This window comes from Typopeltis vanoorti, chromosome 2, assembly GCF_054136105.1.
Source record: "Typopeltis vanoorti isolate ZY-2024b chromosome 2, IOZ_Tvanoo_1.0, whole genome shotgun sequence".
Classification (NCBI taxonomy): Eukaryota; Metazoa; Arthropoda; class Arachnida; order Uropygi; family Thelyphonidae; genus Typopeltis; species Typopeltis vanoorti.
In genome coordinates, this window is record NC_143550.1 from 125,666,965 (window position 1) to 125,689,082 (window position 22,118).

A 22,118-nucleotide genomic window follows, 5' to 3' on the forward strand; every position below is an offset into this window, starting at 1 on the left:
TGTTTCTTATATCCACATCCCTCCTTGATACCCTTTCTCCAGAGACTGTGATCTGTCTCACATGTACGATGTCCTTTGATGCGATATTTTTACATTTTGTCAATTGATAAATCTTTCTCAGTCCTTCCTTTGTTTCTAATTGATCATAAAGGTCTTGATATGCCATGGCCTTCGCATGTGAAACAACTCTTTTGGCTTCTCGCTTTTTCTCTCTGTACTCCTCTCTGTCCTCTTCAAATCTTGACTCGTGCTACTTCTGCTTTGCCTTCTTCTTAGCCGTCACTACTTCTTGTACATTATTCCACCACCAACCCTCCTGCTCTCTAATCTTTCCGGATGTTTCACCAAGCACCTCAATTGCACAGCTTAGAATTGCTTTTGAATTATGTACACTCCACCAATCTTGTACACTTTCTACTCCATCTGAAATCCTCTCTAACACCTCCTTAAAACGGTTCCTCACACTCTCTTCTTATAAGCGAAACCATTCAATTATCTTCCTCCCATGGCTTCCAAAGGTTCTCATCTTCGACCTTATTTTAAAGTCTGCACACAATAGCAGGTGTTGCTGCACCACTTGATCTGTTTGGATTACCTTACAATTTGCTACTGCCTTAAGATGTTTTCTTCTAGACAAAATGTAGTCAATCTGTAAACTGTTGTTACCACTTCTAAATGTTGTGAAATGCTCTTCCCTCTTACAGAAAAAGGAGTTCACAATTGCCAGATCAAACGCGACTGTGAAGTCCAAAATCCTCTCTCCTTTCTGGTTCATCATTCCGTGGCTGCCATGCACCCTTTCACAGTCCCTGTTCTGTCTCCCTGTGTATCCGTTGAAGTGTCCTCCAACAATCACCATCTCGTTTTCTTACAGTTATCTCATTTCTTCATCTAGCACGTTCCAGAATTCATCTTTCTCTTCTGCTGTACAGCCAACTTATGGGGTGTATACACATAAAACGACCAGTTGCTCTTCTCCAAGACCCAGTTTCATTCGCATGATTCTGTCGTTCCTCCTACCCATTATCAGTATTTCGCCCTTCATTCTGCCACACACCACAATTCCGACACCATTTCTTCCCTCTTTATTCGCTCCAGAGTAGAACAATTTATACCCGTCTCCTAGTTCCTTCGCCTTTTCCCCCTTCCACCTTGTCTCCTGCATGCATAAAATGTCCAACTTCCTCTTCCTCATAATGTCTGCCACCTCTCTTCTCCTTCCAGTCATGCTTCCAACATTCAATGTTCCCACTCGCAGCATTCTCTCCACTTGCTGGCTTGCTTCTTTAACCGCACCCGCCCTTGATGCGGTAGCCCTCGTCCAATTCTCGCAGCTGTAGGGCGATGTGTAAGGGGTACGCCCTAGCCCTTGTATCACTTTCTTGTCGACTCATTTGATCATAGCTAGAGCTGGCAGTGAAGTTTCACGACCGGATGCCCTACCTGACGTCAACTCTTGCCATTCATCTGGGTTTGGGACCAGCACCTATTGTGGCTAGCTTGCCCTGTGGCTGCATAAGGCGAAATGACATAGCAAGATAGGAAAGATTCACCGCTAGCTCTCAAATACTCTAATAGCATTGGAGGTAAGGAGCAAGAAGAGAAGCAAAGGAAGAAGGGGAAGGACCTTCTACAGATAATATAAGAACCCAGTCTACAGATAATATAAGAGATGTATATTACATGTAATAATATAAGAGATGTATATTACATGTAATAATATAAGAGATGTATATTACATGTAATATACGAGATCAAGCATCAGGTACCTCGAGTTTGCCATGCCCATACTCACTAAAGTGAGCCAATGACTGCATTAAAATTTAGAGATAAATTTATCTCAGTTTTTGTTGAAATGGATGAGTCTACAACATCACAGAATATCAACAGGATTCAGGATGTACATTATTTGGAAATTTTACCACCCATAGAAATAAAGAATCGTCCGACAAAACCATGCCGAGTATGTGCACGAAACACACGACGCGAAACACGTTATTATTGTCCTGTGTGCCAGGAAAAACCACCACTGTGCATGGAAAATTGTACTATACCATTCGTAATTTGATTTACAAGAAGATTGACGTTTTCCACTTATAGGTTTACAGTACAGTTAGTGTTGTATTTTACTAAAAATGTAACTTCTTTACTGTTACTTGTGCATTATATATATCGTATATAATTATGTAAAAAAAAAAAAAAAAAAAAAAAAAAAAAAAATCAGCTAACGCCATTTTATTCCCGTATACGGGGAGTAGGCGAGGCCATTTAGCCCTATCTAACTTTTGGAGACTGAGTGGGCAGTTCAATCTCCACTGGTACCAATCAGAGATAGATGGCCCAAGGCTATCACTAATTATGTATATTAAAATGTTTTATTTGCATTAATAAATACACAGTTTACACAACAATACCTCTTATAATATACTATACTTATGCTGAAATTATTTTCCTTCTACCAAGCCCCCAGGCGTGCTCTCCGCTTTATTCACAAGCAGTGGCAGCTCGTGGCTTGAAATCGTGGGGGTGCTACAACTTTCGAAATATACCAACACACTGTAAGTACAGTGTATACGTGTTTGGATAAAATTTCAAAATTATGGTAAAAATTAAAAAAAAAATCAAATCAAAAATCAGCTAACGCCTTTTCATTCCCGTATACGGGGAGTAGGCGAGGCCATTTAGCCCTATCTAATTTTTGGAGACTGAGTGGGCAGTTCAATCTCCACTGGTACCAATCAGAGATAGATGGCCCAAGGCTATCGCTAATTAAGCGGTACACAGTGAAGAGAGACGGCTCAAATGTGCCGCCATCTCGTGGTCCCTAACCTAACACAATATATTTTAATGTCTGAAATAATGTGGGTTCGACGGTCGATTTTCTTGAGTTTACGGAACGAAAAACCCGAGTTTCCGGGAGAAAAAACCCGCTATCCCGTGCCAGAGATCGACTAACTCGGGAACCGGTCGAAAAAAGGCTTAGAAAAATTTCCTCTAGTCGGTGACTAGATTTGAACCACCAAATCCTTTCTTCGTGCGGTCAAGCACAATAGAGGTCAAACGTCACATCTACTGAGCTACACAGAAAATTAAACATAAAAAAATATTGTTTATTATCGATAAAATTATACAGTTTAGTATAATTAAAAATTACTTAAAAATAAAATCCATTATCATAATCACAATAATGTTCTAAAATAAAAACTATAACAAATGTTTTGTCTTTAATTGTAATGTCCAAATATTTAAAGAGACGGAGTAAACACGATAAGCACTACGAACACTCTACTACAGGCACAAACTGCATATAAACCATAGTGGAACTGCGCGACGGACAGCGCCGCATTACACTAATAGCTCGCAATCTCACTATGACGTGCATATGCTTGCGCGCGTAGCAATACGACACTGTGGTAAAAACAGTGCTGCTAACGTCTTTCGTCCCCCTAAGTGCTACAATATCAAAGGATTGTTGATGATAAAATTAAATATTACAAGCAAATATAAATAAATTAATAAGTATATTTATATATATCGAGAAAAATTGGGGTGCTGCAGTTCCGCAGTTCCTATGCACGAGCAGCCCCTTCACAAGCCAAGGGTTCAAAGTAACGTGCTTATACTACGGGTTAACTCATGCTTGGCATAGGAGGTCGGTAATCGACATATGAGTATATTCTTAGTTGGTTTGTGAGGCTCGTATATCAACTACGAGTATTGGCAGCGAACGTGTTAACAACTACATCTTGTGAAGTTATCACCAAATCCAAAACATTAAAGCCTCTGGGTTCTTCAATCACATGCTGCTTAAGATACTTATCCGTCAGAAATTCCACAAACTCACTCTCCTTGTTCCCCTACACACTATCTCCTCCTTCCAGTCTATATTACTGTAATTAAAGTCTCCCATCAGGATCACCTTCTTTTTACATGCCCAACTAATTTGTCTAAACATTTCACAATCAGTATTCTCTGTATTCCCTGGCCTATAACAGCCTTCTATCAGATATACTAACCTGTTTATTTCAACTTCGCACCACACAGAATCAAAATTTGTGCATGCACAATCAACTTCCACACTTTGTGGACACAATTCCTTTGCAATCATTAACAGCACTCTCCCTCCTCTTTTCACATCTCTATCCTTCCGGAAAATGATATATCCTAATTCTAGTCCCGACATCACATGCTCCTCAGACAATCAAGTTTTACTTATTCCGATTACGTTTGGACATACTGTCTCAATGAATGCCACAAACTCAGCTCTCTTGTTTATAAACATAACAATCGCCGTGTGTTTGAGGCCATCCTACCAGCACCAACATTCTCTATTCTGTTATATTATATAAAATATATTTTTTAATTTAACTACAGCAGTATAAATTGGTATCAACGTGTAGAAGGAACACTAGATTCAAAAATTTTGGATTTGGTCATAGCATCAAAGGATCTGATTGTAATTGTGATGGCATTCCTGCCACCTATTGGTGATGGTGACCCTTTGGGGATTTGAGTAGACAGGTGGAAGTGTCAAGAAGAAAGGGATTATGTGGAATTATAAAGAAGATTAATATTCTTTGAAATCAGCCTGGGGCAGTTCTATGGATGGAGGAATTGAAAGGATTAGATATCAGTCATGGGAACTAGCAAAGAAATATTTATTAGCAACAATGACAAGTTGTGTGCCTCATGTGAAAAAGAGAACACAATTTGGTGTAAAGCGGATAACAAACAATATCAAACAGTAACTGCAGGCAAAAAAGAGGTTATGGAAGATAACAAGATGGGTGGAGAGAGATGCATAAGAATATAACTCAGATCAGGAGAGTGACCAGTACGAAGGTTATAATAAATTTAGTTTAATCCTTTATCCAAGTGTGAGCAAACAAAGTTTGCACCTGAAAGTATCTTCAGGACTAGGGTAAGGTGGTACAACACCGGGAAACTCGTTGCAAAGGTGGAGCAAGCTAACATCACTTCTATCTCAGTATCTCCCATAATGCAGAACACATCTCCTTGCGGATTTGTATAATGTTATGCATTAAAGGAAGGGCCACTACCCAGACTAGTTTCGACCTTTATTGAGGTCTCTTCAGTGGGAGCCAGGCCCAAGTGGAGATACCAGGCAGAAGCATTAGCAAGGTCATCTCCACCTATAGGAGTTGCCAAACGGTGTGCCTCCTTTTTAGTACGAAGGTTGTTTGAAAGTTTGATATATTTCCAATAGACGACAACACAATTCATTCATACCAGTGTTGGCATGTATTTCATAACCCATGGTAAAATTTTATCCACTTGCGATGCATAGTTTTCATTTGGCAAACATTTTAAATGACCGTGCTTGTATTTTTCATAAAAATGGAGAAAAACGAGTTTCATGCAGTGATAAAACACTTCTATTTGAAGACGTAGACGGCCGCGCAGATCAAAGCCGTGTTAGATACAATTCATGGGGACTCTGCACCAGCATTAAAGACTATTTATTTTTGGATAAATGAGTTTAAACATAGTCGTAAGTCCATCAAAGAAGAAGCGCGCTCCGGACGCCCGACTGAGGGCACTACGAATGAAATGATTGAGAAAATTCATGGTATCATTATGGAAGACCACCGAGTGAAAGTGCGTGAGATTGTCGAGATTGTAGGCATCTTAACTGAATGGGTAAATAATATCCTGCACGAAAAATTGCACGTGAAAAACCTGTGTACGCAATGGGTGCTGCGATTGTTGATTGTCGATCAAACACGCATGAGAAAAGACATTTAACTTCAGTGTTTGGCGATGTTTCATCGCATTTTATGTTTTGTTTTGATATTTTGTGTCGATTCGTGACTGTAGACGCAACTTAGATCCACCACTACACACCTGAGTCCAAGCAGCAGTCAAAGCACTGGACAATGCCAAGTGAAAGAGCACTGAAAAAAGTGAAGACCGTTTTGTCATCTGGCAAGGTGACGGCCACTGTTTTTTGGGATTCCCAAGGAATTATCATGATAAACTATTTAGAAATGGGTAATTATGCGTCATCTATTATGCATCATTCTTGGACCGTTTAAAAGAAGAACTGAAGAAACAACGGCAAATATTGACGCACAAAAAAAGAAAGCTTTCATCAAAGTAATGTAACATTTTCTTGTTCCCAACCTTAAAAATTTGGCTCTGTGGGAAAAACTTTTCTTCGAACGAGGATGTCATCAACGCTGTCAGTGACTATTTTGGACAATTTGACAAATCCTACTCTTTAGATGGGATGAAAAAATTGGAAACTCGCTGGACCAAATGTATAGACCTCGATGAAGACTATGTTGAGAAATAAGGGTGATTTTTTCCCCCCCAAAAAAATCTAACTTTTTTTTTTTTAAATCAAACTTTTCAAACAACCCTTGTATGGTACAAGAGACTGCTCTGAGATCCAAGGAAAATCCAAAGGAATTCTTTTGTTATATGGTTAGGAGACGGGATAACCATGGATTAAACATTGTTAGACCAAGATGGGAATAGAATGACTGATGCAGAGGACATAATGGAGTTGTTGAATGATAGCCATATCAGGGTATTTCATTTAAGATAAGTATGTTTAATACCAGAGTGATGGTACAAAGTTTAGAAGCACTAGAGAGGGATGTATGTTTCAAAAGCAGAGTACTCCGAATGTCAATAACACAATGTGAGTGGATGGGATTTTGCCACATTTTGAAAGAATGTGCTAAATCTGACTCCATTGAATTGGCTTTTCAATGAATTTGGCTATAGGAAAGGTGCCCAAAGGGTGGAAAGAGGGTAGAAACATTGCAAAGGTGGTGAAAGTAACCCAGAGGTTTAGTGAAATACTAAGAAGGGCACTGATTGTTAGCTGTCCTAACAATCAGTGAGAAGAGCTAACAAAAATGATATTAGGATTGTCCATTAGTTATGCGGATACTGAGGGAATGTGGACTGCAAAGTTTGGTAGTCAGATGAAGATGTGATATGACTGAGACATTTAAACTCTTGGGAGATAGCTACAGGGGTGACACTGGAGCGTTCTTTTATATGGCAGAACAAATGGAACGAGCAAAAAAAAAAAAAAAAACCTGGAAGTTGCAAAAGGAAGTTGTGAGCAAGAGCATGAGTGGTTTCTTTGCATGGAAGGTAGGTGAACTGTGGAATGCATGACCTAATAGACTGATAAGAGCATTAATGGCGAATGAGTTTAAGGAGTGATATAATAGACTATGTTGTGTAAGATGGGCCTCCACAATTAGTCTTATAACTCCATGGCAGTCCTAAATATTTTTATCATTTAAATTTTGCTCTTCCTCTTTTTCTTTATATATATATATATATATATATATATATATATCATCATTATCATCAGAGGTTAGATTAGGGTCAATGATGGACAGAGTGGTTCTGTTGTAACCTCCTAAAGTGTATTCTGACAGCTTATGTCCCAGTGTGTGTGTGTGTATGCATGCTCCAACTGAAAAGTTAAACATGGAGTGTTATTTTATTATTATGACACCTCCAGTGAGTCCAAAGGATCATCGAGGGAGGGCACCCAGTCTACAACTCTGTCTTCACCACTCAATCCGCCAACTATAGTGAACCGCAACTACATCAAACCTCTATGCCCACGGTGGGATTCGAACCTGCAGCCTTTTGGCTGGAGAGCAGATACACTAACCAGTCGGCCAATTATTTTATTTTAAAGTGATTAACACCAAAGTTTGTCTCCATAATTCTACACAATGAATGGAATGATTGGTTTAGATGTTGGTAGTTATTCATTTTCATAAATAACCACCACTCATAGCTAGCAGTCTTCTCCAAATAATCAGCCTCAATCTCTTTCATATTTTGGAATGTATGAGGATCCCTGTATACTTTGGACAGACTGATAAATCTCTCAATGCCTGTCTACCTTTTAAGAACATAAAAACTGTCTGCAATCATCTGTATGGTAAGTCAGGACCAGAAGATAATTCTCTAGATGCTTCTTCACACAAGATTAAATGGAAAAAATGGCAGTTACTATAAGGTCTGAGAGACTGATTTTAAAATTGGTATCAACAACATAGTTGATGCTAATGTAGCCATACTAAAGTACGGCTACATTAATATACCTAAAATGGGAGACAGTCAATTTAGCTTGGTTTCTCTGAATTATTCTATTTTTTATTTATTTATCTGATAAGTCCCTGCTAGTCTGGTTGGCCAAGTGCTCTGTTCTGACTTTTGTCTAACTTTTGCCTGCCCTACATTCAAAATGCAAGTGCGAATCCAACCTTGGGCTTGGATGTTTGTGATGTTCTTTCTTCATTTATATTTTATTTATCCGATAATAGTCCCTGCTGGCAAAGTACTCTGTTCTGACGTTTGTCTATCTTTTGCCTGCTCTACATTCAAAATGCAGGTTCGAATCCAATCTTGGGCATGGATATTTGTGATGTTCTTTCTTCATTTATATATACATTTGTGTCTATTAACATATGCACTCTCCCAACACAGATTGGGTCATCACTGGAGAAGTATATCCAATCCTCTCCACCTTGGATGGGGAGTGGGAGGACTTTTCTCACTAATGAGCAAAATCAGGGGAAAATGATATTCATCCACTCCCTATGTAAGGGCTGGATGAATACGAGTTCATTCTTCTCAGACTACTGAAAACAGCCCATTCTTACATCCTGAATGAAGAACTTTTAAAAGGAAACAATTCATTCAGGATTTAACAAGTCCGAAAAATCAGCTGAGAGAGAAAAAACTTGTACTCGAGCAGAAGAAATAAAGTACTAACTGTAAATAGAAATATAATTACCTCCCTTTAGTAGAATTGTAATACCATGTAAAGAACTTCGTGTATATATAAATTAGTATTATATGAATGCATCATTTATACAATGAATGGGTAAATTAGATGTAAACAATAGTCCAAAGGTCATGGGCAGGCCAGAGGCATTGGCAATCTCGGAAAGCGACGCACATTCGTTTCCCGGAAGGCACTGCCAGAGATCTCGTGATGTGCCGAAATGGACGAAGAAAGTGGCGGGCGGGAAAAAGATCGCAAAAAGTAAGAGGGCGCTATTGCAGCTAATAACACGGTGCTAAAAAGGGGGGAAGTGAAGGGAGAATAAAAAGGGTTTGCACCCCTTTCTCAAGGCTTTTTTTTTGCTTATTGGATGATGGTTCGACTTCTCCCGTGGACCGGTAGTTCCTTATTGTGTTTCTTGGCGATGGTACGATATCGGACGATGCTCCTTTCCCTTCGATGTTTGAATTTCTGCCGGTACTAAAGCGTGAGATGTCAGCATATGCTGTCTTTGCTGAAAGTTTTCCGACGGAATAATATCGCGGACGTATACCAGAACCGGCAGCAGAAACGACGATGGCCCGAAACAGATCGAGAATAGACGAGGGAAAAACGCCAGGTGCAGAGTATAGCTTAATCTGATGACCATAGTGACCCACCACGTGGGCGCAGGATTATGGAAGTATCGAGAGGTAATTCAAACAAAGAAGGACAGTTCAGATGGACCTGGATATCCTGCCCCAAGAAATGGTCAAGTACAGATTTTGTTGTATAATTACCCAGTCAGTAAAACGGAAAGATCATATATGTAGTGTAATAATCGAGTATGGACAGTATTTAAGAACTTTAAGTGATTATTTAGCAGTAGCTAATGTCCATAAAACAAATGGTCTAGAATGATTATAAATGATTGTGACTAGTTTAATATGCAAGACTAACATAGTAGGTAGAATACTGATTAGAAGTGTATAATGTGTATATTATGTGTGTTTAATCTGTAACTTAAAGGATTTATTGTTCATGCATTAGAGTATTAATCAGTTTGATACAGTTTGATTTAGCATGTCACTGAACTAATTGAAAGTGAGATTGGTCTAAGTGTATATGTCTTTAGATTCCAATAAATGTTTTTTCTTCTATACCTGAGTTTTGCCTGTGATATGAACCAAAACTACCACTCATTAATCTGAACTATAGTGGGGGGGGGGAATTGAAAGAAAGGTATGACATGTTGTTATAGAGGTTATGACTGCAAACCAGAATTTACTTAGCCACAGTAAAGCGTTTGATTTATTAGTATAAGCACTAAATTTATTCACCTATGTGCACCAAGAGTCTGGAAAAGTATCCCTGAATAAGAGTCCTCTCTATTCTAAGGATGTATCTATTCTAAGATATTGGCTGGTGCAGCTTTAAAAAATAAATTTGTCAATATCTGAAGAGGAGAAGGCCCCAGAAAGAAATTAGAGGATTCGTTTCTTTTAGCAAGGAATAACTTTAACAGTCAGGGTAAACCCATGAGTAAAATTAGGAATCGGCTAGAGATATAGCATTTACGTTCCTTATAGAATGAACACATAAGTGATACAGATATTAGAGTCAGGGAAATTTTGTAAGTCTTGTAGTTATTGTAGAGAGGAAAATTCATAAAGGAAGTAAATGATTATAGAAAAAGAAAAAATATAACACCATATTCTAAACTTATAGAAACTCATGAAAGCAGTAATAGTAATATTCCATATAGCAGTTCATTTGAGACTATCTGAAGTAGAGGGTAACAGGATGAAATATATGGTGGAGTGTTGCTACAGATAATAGTAATATTCCATATAGCAGTTCATTTGAGACTATCTGAAGTAGAGGGTAACAGGATGAAATATATGGTGGAGTGTTGCTACAGATAATAGTAATATTCCATATAGCAGTTCATTTGAGACTATCTGAAGTAGAGGGTAACAGGATGAAATATATGGTGGAGTGTTGCTACAGATTTGGTGGTTCAGTTGCTGAGGATTATTTAGCGTATGACATAATAAAAAAGCGACGCATGAAATCAATATATATATATATATATATATTTATAATACAAGTAACCCTCGTATAACGCGGTACTTATACAACGCAGTTTCGATATAGCGTGATCTACAAATTGTAGTAGCCCTTAATCTTTTCATATATTTTTCACTGAGCGACTTGAAAATCAAAATTTTATCTTCGTTAAATTTGAGTCTGCCCGTAAGTAGCGAATTTACATTAGGGGAAATAGCCATTAGCACGCATATACGTCAATTGTTTACCATATGATGTTTATTGTTGAAAATTGTCTTCGTTTTCTGCAAGGAAAGTGCATTAAAAATCATAAGTATGTTAATCTCAAGCTGAGCAGTTTATTTTCTGGTGAGTTACATACAATATGTAATGCTTTTTTAAAGTTTATTTACTTTTATAGTAATGACCACTATAAAATTAAAACTGCAACGAAAGGGAAAATCCAACATTGAAAAGAAAATTCATTTCTCTCGAAGAAAAACTTAAAATCGTAGATCGGTTGAAAAATGGAGAAAAACCAGGAGTTGTTGCAAGAACTTTGAATTTAAACTAATCAACACGACTTAGCTTGGCATTCACCTCAGTGGATACCGAGCTAAGTCGTATAATAAACGTCGCACACATTTTTGCGATATGGTTGAAAACGAAATTAGTGAATTAATTGATGGGGAAACAGATTTAAATGAGGAAGAAATGGTACAATTAATAGATATCGAACCAAATGGCGGTGACAGTTCTGTTGAAGATTCTGATGAATCCATTAAAGAATTCACTTTTAACAGAAGGATTGAACTTGGCAAGAAAGTTAGGAAATTATTTTACGGATAATGATCCCTCAATGGAGCGCTCCGGAAAATTCACGAGATAATTGGATATTTGTTTAGCTCCATATTATGAACTTAATAAAAAAAATTGCAGCATAGTGGTAAGCAAGGTCTTATTACTGACTTGTCCGCGCGGTTAGCCTAGTGGCTATGCGCTTCGCAACCATATGCCTGGGGAAGGAGTGTCCTAGGTTCGATTCTCGTCGGTGACGTGAGGAACTTTAGGATCTTCCTCAGCCATAGCCAAGTTAGCCAGTCTTGGGTGTGGACAGCAGGGTTTCTTCCACCAGTTTATCTGGGGGTTTTCATCCCGCAACCAGGCAAACCGGCCCCATGAAAACACACACTGATCTACAGTCATAAATACTTAACCCCCATGAGGGGGCTCAACTCGGCCCAGAAGAGACGGGGGGAGGAAACTCCATACGAATAAATAAAAATTACCGACTTGATAACTATAGCCAAAGTATGGAATGAGAATTATATAAATGATGTCCAAGAGATTTCAAGTGATGACGACGTCCGGCCACTCGTAAATAAAGAACATCTACGAAATAAGAGAGTGATGACGATTAAAATAAACACTTTATTTTGCCTAAAACACTTATGCATTATGTGCAATGAAGTTTACATACAATTTAATTTTTATAATTTTATACAATGTTTCATAGTTTATATGTTTTCTTAACTTACATGAATTATGTGAATTAAATAAAATTTGTTTTTGTTGGATATGTCATTGTTGTTGTTCATATTAATAAAAAAAAAAAAAAAAAAAATCAGCTAACGCCTTTTTATTCCCGTATACCGGGAGTAGGCGAGGCCATTTAAACGATTTCGGAACCTAACCCTACTTTTTATCTATATTATCTAAGTCTCGCATAACGCGATTTATATGACGCGGCATATCTATAGAACCGAGGGCCCGTGCGAGAGTATCTGACGCCCCTATACAATGTCTGTATGCAGTAATTACTGCATCATTTTTTTCGAGACATAAATTCGATTAGTGCACCTCTGTACATCTTAAAAATAAATGTTACAGATTTTAAAAATTTTCTGTCTATACATTTTTATGCCTAACTATTTTAAAAAATCACTCACCAGAATGAAATAATTTAGTTTCCGATTTAAAACATTTTACAAAGTTATTTTTAATGGCATACTACACTACTTCCATATACACTATGTATACCAGGGTTTCCCAAACTGTGTTCCGCGAGAAGTTCCTGGAATTTGTCATTTTAGTTTTCTAAGCATTTTTTATGAATAAATATTTTATAGTAGAAATATCCTGAGGAGAATAATATTCGAGAATATGTCGAAAAGCTCTGACCCGGAACGCCTAATAACATTTGTGTATCGTTAATTTTCACACATCGAAACCTTTCAACATTTGGAAAGAGAATTCATGTTTATGATCGGTCACAATATGAATAGAGAAGCAGTAAAATTTGCAGAAGAGGCAATAGGGCAATACCGTCGGTTGTATGAAAAAAAAAACAAAATGTCCGCCAAACTACGTTAGCTCAATCCTTTGTTAAGTAGAATAATAAAATTTATATTCTGAATATGTTTTATTGTCTTTCAACTTCATTGTTTTCCTTTAACAGGACCTGAGACATACCTTAATTCTTTTATAAAAAAAATTAAGGTTCAAAAAACAAATTTGAGGAATTATACTTTTTCCCATATTCGATTAGTGCGTTTTCGATTAATACGCCTGTTTTAAAGAACGCATTAGGCGCACTAATCGAGGGATTGCTGTATATATATTTTGTCATACTCACACGTACACCTACACATGTGGATATTTACAAAAATAATATCATTATGAACATTTATATATAAATGTTTATATAGAAATTTATTAATCAAAATCAATATATTTGTTTTTGATAATCATATTATCAACAACAAATTAGGAGTAATCATACACATATATGATATGATTACTCCTACTATCTGTATAGCAAGAAACCAATTTGTTGCCTTGTTATAATACATAAGTTAGTAAAACATGATCTCCCTTTAACAAACTCATGCTGATAACCATAGAGAATATTACTGTTATCAACCCATTTCTCTATCCTACTTCTCCTCAATCTCTCTAATATCTTCACCACAACTCCAGATATACAGACTGGCTTATAATTTGAAGCCACAGCCTTATCACTTGTATGCAGTGGAACAATTTTACCTTCTTTCCACTCCTTTGGAACCTGTGCTGTTGTAAGACTTATTAAACAGGTATGCCAATTCCTTTAAGATGCATGGTGATATGTCATGAAATCCTATCACTTTATTGATATCAAGGTTATTTCCTGAAACACCTCCTGTTCACTCACAATTAAGCCATCCTCTCCTATGTCTTAAATACTTAAGTTCCTCATGATTTACCTTGATCAGGATGAAACACCCTTATAAATTGATAACTGAATAACAATGTCTTCTGCAGCAATTATTCTACCATTTTCATCCATTAACATCTTACCATGATCATTCTTCCTTGTATTTGTCACATATCTAAAAAAATTCTCTGGTTTATCTTCACCTGATTTGCCAATTTCTGCTCATATTGCACTTTGTTTTCCTTACTGAGTCACTCTCCTGGTTTGTTCTTTATACTGTTCATGTAACTGATTACCATGTTTCATTTTGTACTGCCTTCAACAGAGCCTCTGTAGCTCAGAGACCCTTTGGTTTGAGTTCAATTCCCATCAGAGATATGAGGAACTTTTATCTGGTCTCTTTAGGTGAGTTAGCTTATCTCATACAAAGGCAGGGTTTTTTTTTTTTCACCTAGAAACTGGTTTTTTTTTATCCCCTAGAACAGGGGAACGGGTTTCGCGAACACATGCCTCTGCAGATATAGGACACCTCGAGGAATAAGGAGTAACCAACCTATTCCTTAGGATTTCGGTTCTGAATGCCTACACGGTAAAATGTGTAGGTCTATGCATGAGTGTAAATTAAGATTGCCTTCTTAATTTAATACCTTCCAGATTTCATGTTTAAGCTTCTCATTCATCCATTTTACACCTATCTTATTCAGATTTTTATGTAGAGTGTAAACGTGCCAGATTTAATAGAACCAGTGATGAATCCTTGGGCCACTGTTGTTCAGTTTATACATTAACGAAATTAAGAAGGCCCTGACAGATTCAATTATTAGCTAATGATGCAAAGATAGGGAAAGCAATCAGGAATGCTAATTGTTATGTAGCACTTATAGAATGACTTGAACAGGATAGAACTGGGGCAGATGATAATAGCTATCAATTTAGGGTTAGTGACAAGCTACGTGCTTTGGCATGATGAGAGTTCCAATGGCATATTATACTGGTTGGATTATGCTTGGATTCATCAGTGGAAACTGATGAAACTAAGGATTTTGGAGTTATGGGGTACAGGAAGTTGAAGTTCAAATGTCACATATCAAAAATTGCCAATACAACTCAAACTTGGAGGATAATTGTGATGCTGCTGCAATGAACATTGACATTTAATTCTTAACTCTGTTAAGAGTAAGGAAGTCCTTTTGCCTCTTTCCAAGGCCTTGATATACGACTGCATGCTAATATGTAAGATTTGGTCTCCTGATTCTGAGGGAATAAATTGGGGGTGATGTGGTAGATGTTTATAAACTTCCAACAGGGTGTTATAGGATTTCAACCAATGAAATATTTTGTTATATGGAATGTGGGAGAGAACAAAGGAGCATCATGAAAGTTGAATTTGTGTGCAGTTAAGGAAGGTCTGAGAACTAGATTTTTCTTCAATGGAGTAGAGTGAATGGAACAGTTTGTCTGTTGAAGCACATTACTGTGAATAAGTTTAATAGGAATATTAGCTAGTTTGGGTGATGTATAGCCCTTCCTAGATAATACTACTAATAATAATTATGAATATTTATTCAAAGAGAGGTAAGTCTTACTTCATTGACCAAATCTAAATTGCAATTACTGCTTTTTAGTTTCTAAAGTCTGATAAGGTGTTATTCTTAAATCTATTTTTTTAATTTTATTATTAGTATTTTTAATGGTTCCCAGAGGTGTTTATCTTAGCATTTTCATGATTGCATATGTCAAAAGGATTTCCATTATTATCCCACACATTAGATTTAGTTGCATTCAAATTTCTGTAATTTTTTTTTCTCCACAATGAAGAAGTTTTACTGTTTCATTCTCAGTACATTTACTAAGACAACGCATTTTCATGTACTTCAAATCATATTACAGATTATGACTATGGTTCTAAGCAGATTTGCAGTGTTAGATGGGAAAGCTGAAGCAAAGAGAATCTTTGCTAATTTTGAATAATGTGAGCTTTCATTTAAGGATTCATGAATGGTAATTATGAGAGGAGGTTGGCCCTAAGATCCAAAGAAAATCCTAGGGAATTTTTTAGATATGTGGCCAGAAGGAGAAATGACTGTGGAAGAATGATATTGTGGGATAAAAATGGGAATAGAGTGACTGATGCAGAAGACATAGTGAAATTGTTCAATGAACACTTAATTGGAGTATTTCATCCTAGAGGAGTCAGTTTTAATGCTAGAAGGATTGGGCACATTCGAGGTTTAGAGGTACAGGAAGAGAGTGTGTTTCAAATACTGAGTACACTGGATGTCAGTAAAGCTGTGGGACTGGATGGTATTTCACCATGAGTTTTGAGAGAATGTGCTAGGGAACTGACAGTGCCTTTGACCTGGCTTTTCAATGAAAGTCTGGCTGCAGGAAAGGTGCCCATGGAATGGAAGGAAGGTAAGATAGTGCCATTGCATAAGGGCGGTAGCAGACTGGAAGTGTCTAATTATAGGCCAGTTTGTGTGTCATCAGTAGTTAGCAAGATCTTGGAGAAAGTAGTGAAGGACTATACAGCATTGGGCAGAAGACGGTAATGTTATCTGTGAGAGTCAACATGGATTTGTGAAGGGGTGCTCTTGTTTTAGCAATATGCTAGCCTTTTATGATAAAGTTACAAGAGCATTAGATGAGGGAAAGGCATATACTGCCATTTTCTTAGACTTAGCGAAGGCATTTGACAGCATGCCACATGATAAGCTGATATTTAAGTTGCAGCACATGGGTCTGGATGTCAGATTGGTCAACTGGATTCAGGATTGGCTGTCTGATAGGTATCAGAGAGTTGTGTATGGTGGAGTAGTTTCCAGGAGGCAGAGGGTTACAAGCAGGGTCCCACAGGGCTCAGTACTGGGACCTATATTGTTTAACCTTTATATCAATGACATTGTCAGTGGATTGCAAGGGGATATTCAGTTGTTTACGGATGATCCGAAGCTGGGAAGGATTATTAGTAATAGTGCAGATGTGGCAGCCCTGCAAGAGGATTTGAATAAGCTAGATAGATGGGCAAATTAATGGGGGTTGGATGCAGCAAAATGTAAGGTCTTGAGGTTTGGGAAACATCGATGGGACACTGCATACTCTATGGGAGGAGTTATACTGGAGGAAGTAGGGGAGACAAGAGATCTGGGGTTGATGATTGATAGAAGCGTGAAATTTAGGGGACATATTGTAAAGGTGATTAGGGTAATATAGAGGATTGCTGCAATAATGAGAAGGACACTGACCTGCAGAGATAAAAGAGTTATCATTCCATTGTATAAGACCCTGATCAGACCACACTTGGACTATTGTTCACAGATTTGGTCCCCAGAATTTGAAGGGGATAAATTAACTGTGGAAAGGGTACAAAGGCAGATAACAAAGATGGTTTCAGGACTGTACAATGATAGTTATGAGGATTGGCTGAGGGAATGTGGACTGCAGAGTTTGGTGGATAGAAGGAGAGGTGATATGATCGAGACTTTTAAACTGTTGAGAGGTGGTTACAGGGTTGACACTGGAGAGTTCTTTCGCTTAGTTGAACAGCGGAAAGAAATGATGACAAGAGGCCATCCCTGGAAGTTATGAAAGGAAACTGTGAGCAAGAGGGTGAAGAGTGGTTCTTTGCATGGAGGGTGGTTGAACCATGGAATGCATTGCCTGATGGAGTGGTGATAGCGAGAACGTTCATTGAGTTTAAGGCATGGTATGATAGACTTTGTGTTTCTTAGGGGGGGGGGACTTCCCCTCGATGAGTCTTGATAGACTGTTTCTTAGGAAGGACCTCCCACGATGAGTCTTTTGACTCCATGGAGGCCTGAATAATAATAATAATTAAACTTGTTTTGTTATATAACACAATGAACCCTGTGTGATTTGGCAACTTGTAGTACTATGGGGGGGGGGGGTTACCATACTGGTAACAGTCTTTTGACAGTTCCTTCAAAATGTAGTTAACATTGCAAGTTTTGCTGTATGTAAGATGTTGGATAATGCACAATACTGCAGCAAAATTTATTCTTAATTATATCAGCTGTTAGTGATTTTAAGGTAGGAAAAAAAATTCAAAAATCCATTCACCTTTATTTTTCCTTTTAACAACTCATAATTCTTAGAGGCATTTAGAATTAATGTAAATTTGACTACACAAAAACAAAACATTGGAGAATGGGCAACAATTAAACAACACAACAAAAAACAAAGGAACAATGATATCAATTTTTTTTTTTCTGATGACAAACAAAACACATTAGCATTTACACTTTTCCAATGTTGATCACAGGAACCTGAGCTGAGTTTTGTTCCATTACTGAGTAGTATACAATTATTATTTTCAATGACTAAATGCCATCTTTATTTCAAATAGTCAGTCAGTGTCTTGATTTTCAGCAAATATATATGTTTCAGTCACTGTGCTCAAATCCAAATACACGAATACCCCAGAAAATACAAAACTCTATAATTCATAAAACAGTTCTGGGTTCTATATATCTTTTTATTATCTCCACGGAGTATTCACACACTTGTAGCACCATGAAGTTCTGTTCTTGAAGTCACAATTAAAAAAAGAAAAAGACAAAAAACAAGCATGAACATACATAGTAATGGCAGTGAAAAAGGCAGTTACTTAACACTGTCAGATGATGATCACAATATTGGTGAAAAATGGCTTAATTTAAGACTATACTTCGTTGATACGACTGAGATAATTAACTAAAATGTCATATATGAAACATTTACATGAGGATAGTTTACTGTTTTGGTTTTGAGCAAACTGTAATACTAATACATCAGATCACTATCACAAAAATCCAAACTGTAAATTAATGATTCTAGACAGTGTTAAAATTACGGTAAACAAATTACAAAGGAAGGTCTGCCAGTTAAGGCAATAACGTTTTCTACAACAAATTTGTCCATATAAATTTCAGTACTACAATATATAATATTACAATATGGTTTAGTTTAACAAACTCTTAACAAAATTTTGCATTAATTCTTATTAAATTAAGATTGCTTTGCAATCAAAGCTCTCTCTTACATTCGTTGAAATTGATGTTTATGTAAATGCACACTTATTCAAAGTTGTATATATACTCCAAACTTAATTTCACATATCCAAATATTTCTTGATGAACTATTATTGCTGACATAATGTGCTTTTTAATTATATCAATTATTCAACTTTCTTTCTCAAAACAAGTAATGTGAAAAATAAAATAACAGCACCAAAAATGTATTGCAACTAAAACTTCTAATGGAAGACTCCTATTTAATAAAGCAAGTGTAGTGTGATGAATAAGTTGTTTATAAACTTTTCGGGTGTATTTTGCAGTTTTTATTACAGCATGAAAATGGCTCTGGGAAGAAGCTGACTCAGTCTCTCCTGACATGGCACAAAAAATAAAAAAATAAAATAAAATAAAAAAATATAAAAAATCACTTTTGAATGAGGTTATCAAAATCTAAATCTTCTAAACGGTGTTCTCCACTTGCCCCCGTCCTATTAAAAATTTAAAAAAAGGAAACAAGAATTTAAGAAGTTGGCTTAAGCATATTGTTCAAATTTATTATATATTTCATGATAATTAACAAATACATCAATCCACTTTTAGCTCCATTACAAGTTAGTTTTATTTCATAATACACTGGTGCTTCAATTAGACTTTATTCAGCTACCAAGATGCAAGTTTTGGAGAAAAATTATATAACTAAAACAATAATTTCAAGTTATCAAATCTCCATGAAGCCACAGTAGCCTCATTATTGGAGGGGTCTCACTCAACTAGTAACAAACCTTTCTAAATCTCTCTCTCCACAGACCAAAATCCTAGAATATCAACTGAGCTTTTAAGCATACAATCCAAATTTAGTCTTACCAAACTATAACCACAACGAAGTTTTATTATTAAAGTCCCCAGTCCCAAGCTCTGCTCATTAAACTGCTATCCAACTTCTAGAGATGTTTCTAATTCTTCCTTGCTTTCACCTACCTATGAAGCTCTGGGAGGAGGAGTTTTGCTAATGACAGCAGAAGAATTGAAGACAAAAAAGAGTAGAAGTACATCAGGAGAACAAGGATGCAGAAGGTAGTTCATTTTAGGCTATCTGATGTATCTGATATGAGATAGTTGCCAACAGGATGAAGTATGTAGTTGGTTGCTGCTATAAGCAAGAGGTTACAAGGGAGAATACAGATACCATGCACTGACAAATTAGTATAATGAGTGTAGGTTGAGTAATTATTAAGGGGGATTTCAACTACAGGGACATAGAGTAGAAGGAAGAGTGGTCACAAGGAGAGAAGGAGATGACATTTATACAGCTGCAAAGAGATAATTACCTGAGGTAGTATATAATAGAGTGGTGCCACAACATTCGAGAGTGTTGGAATCTGGTCATAGCATCACAGCATTTAACAGTAACCAACCTAGCCATGGTGTCTCTGCTTAGAGAAAGTGATCATACAGTTTGACCTAGGAGACTACCAGATATGCAGAATTTTCTGTGAAGAAGGGTATATGTAGAATTATAAAGCAGGTATACAAGTAGTTACAACAAACTGAGGAGTCAGCTTGAAGCAGTGGCATAGCATATGGATTTGGAGGGGAGGAGAGATGTTGGCAGTGCATAGGAGATGGTCAAGCAGTGTTTGAGGAAAGCAGTATCAGACTATATATATCAGACTATATATATATCTCCCTGGGTATATTATGTATATATACCCAGAGTCAGGAGGTTAAACAAGGTAGGAGTTAGATGGATAAACAGCATCATTAAGCAGGATTTAAGAAAAAGAAAAAATTATGGAAGGAATATAAAGCAAAAGGTGATCGGCATAGGCAAAAAGGGTAACCTGTATTGTAAGGAAAGCCAAAGCTAATTATGAGAGGGAGTGAATTAGATGAGTTCACTAAAGAGTTCTTTAATTATATAGCAAGTAAGACTATGGAAGGATGACTTTAAAAAAGTGCTGATGGAAGGGAGACTAGAAGCAAACCAAACAGTTAAGTTACTGAGTGATAAATTTTGCAAGCATGTACCATCCAGGTCAGTATCTCAGGAGTGGTGGTGAAGTTATTGGAATTAGTTAAAGACAAAACTCAAGAGTGGGTAGACAGGAATATGATACTTTGTAGGGAGTAACATGCTTTGGGAAGGGTAAGTCTTGCCTTAGTAATTTGCTTACTTTTTTTATAATAAAGTGGCAGTTGAGTTCAATACAGGAAATGCTATTCTGTGATACTGCTGGATTTTTCAAAGCCACTTGACAGGATTCCATGTGGAACTCTTGCATAAATTGGAGCAAATGGGATTGGATATGAAGCTAGTGATCTGGACTAGAGGGCAGCTGACAGACAAATATCAAAGAATGATATGTGAAGGAGTTCAGGAGAAGGAACTTATACTGCAGGACTCAATACTTGGTCCTCTGCTGGTTAATTTGTACATCAATGACATAAGAAATTATCTGAGGGGAAATGTTCAGTTGTATGCTGATGCATATTTCGGAAGAGCAACAGTTAATGAAAATAATGTAGAGATTCCACAGGATGATTTAAATAGACTAGCAGTATGAGCAAAGGTAAATGGCTGCCACTTTAATGTGGCTGAGTGTAAGGTGATGCACTTTGGGAAGCAGTGTATGAACTGCAGAAAATTGATGAGACCAGGGATTTGGAGGTGATTGTGGACAAAGAGTGGACATTTAGAGGTCATACTGCAACAGCGTTGAAACCACTGTTGCAGTATTGCACTGTTGTGTTGCAGTATAACTGTTTTTTAAAGTTACATTTTTTAGAAAGTTATATTTTCATTAAATAAAAAAAAATGTATATTTTGTCCACAGTGCAGTTACTTGCCAACTGGGTAAATCTACTTACCATGGTGAATGGGTAAGCATATTTGTCATTTTCTGGTCATGGAGAAGGATCTCATTCATATTTCTGGTGTTCCAAACTTTACAGATGCATTTTTTCACTTTCTGTAATGTCCCAACAATTGTGCCTCTCCAAAAGTATCTAGAAGCAAGACCCTGTCTTTATTCTGAAACACAGTTTTTGCCATGACTTTGCCCATGGAAGGCAGTCTTGGTCACTGTCA

The 22,118-nt window shown here is 37.0% G+C and overlaps 1 protein-coding gene across 6 annotated transcripts in view; it reads right to left on the minus strand.

Moving 5' to 3' along the window:
• Positions 1-18,078: 18,078 nt before the first annotated feature.
• The window catches only part of LOC150109418 (basement membrane-specific heparan sulfate proteoglycan core protein-like), a 1,783,738-nt gene continuing 1,779,698 nt past the window's right edge, over positions 18,079-22,118 (minus strand). For all 6 annotated transcript variants that reach the window (XM_090413063.1, XM_090413041.1, XM_090413033.1 and 3 more), the window contains one exon: positions 18,079-19,518. In XM_090413063.1, the coding sequence (XP_090269189.1) occupies positions 19,455-19,518 (64 nt within the window). In that variant the 3' untranslated portion in view covers positions 18,079-19,454. The remainder of the gene's footprint in view (positions 19,519-22,118) is intronic.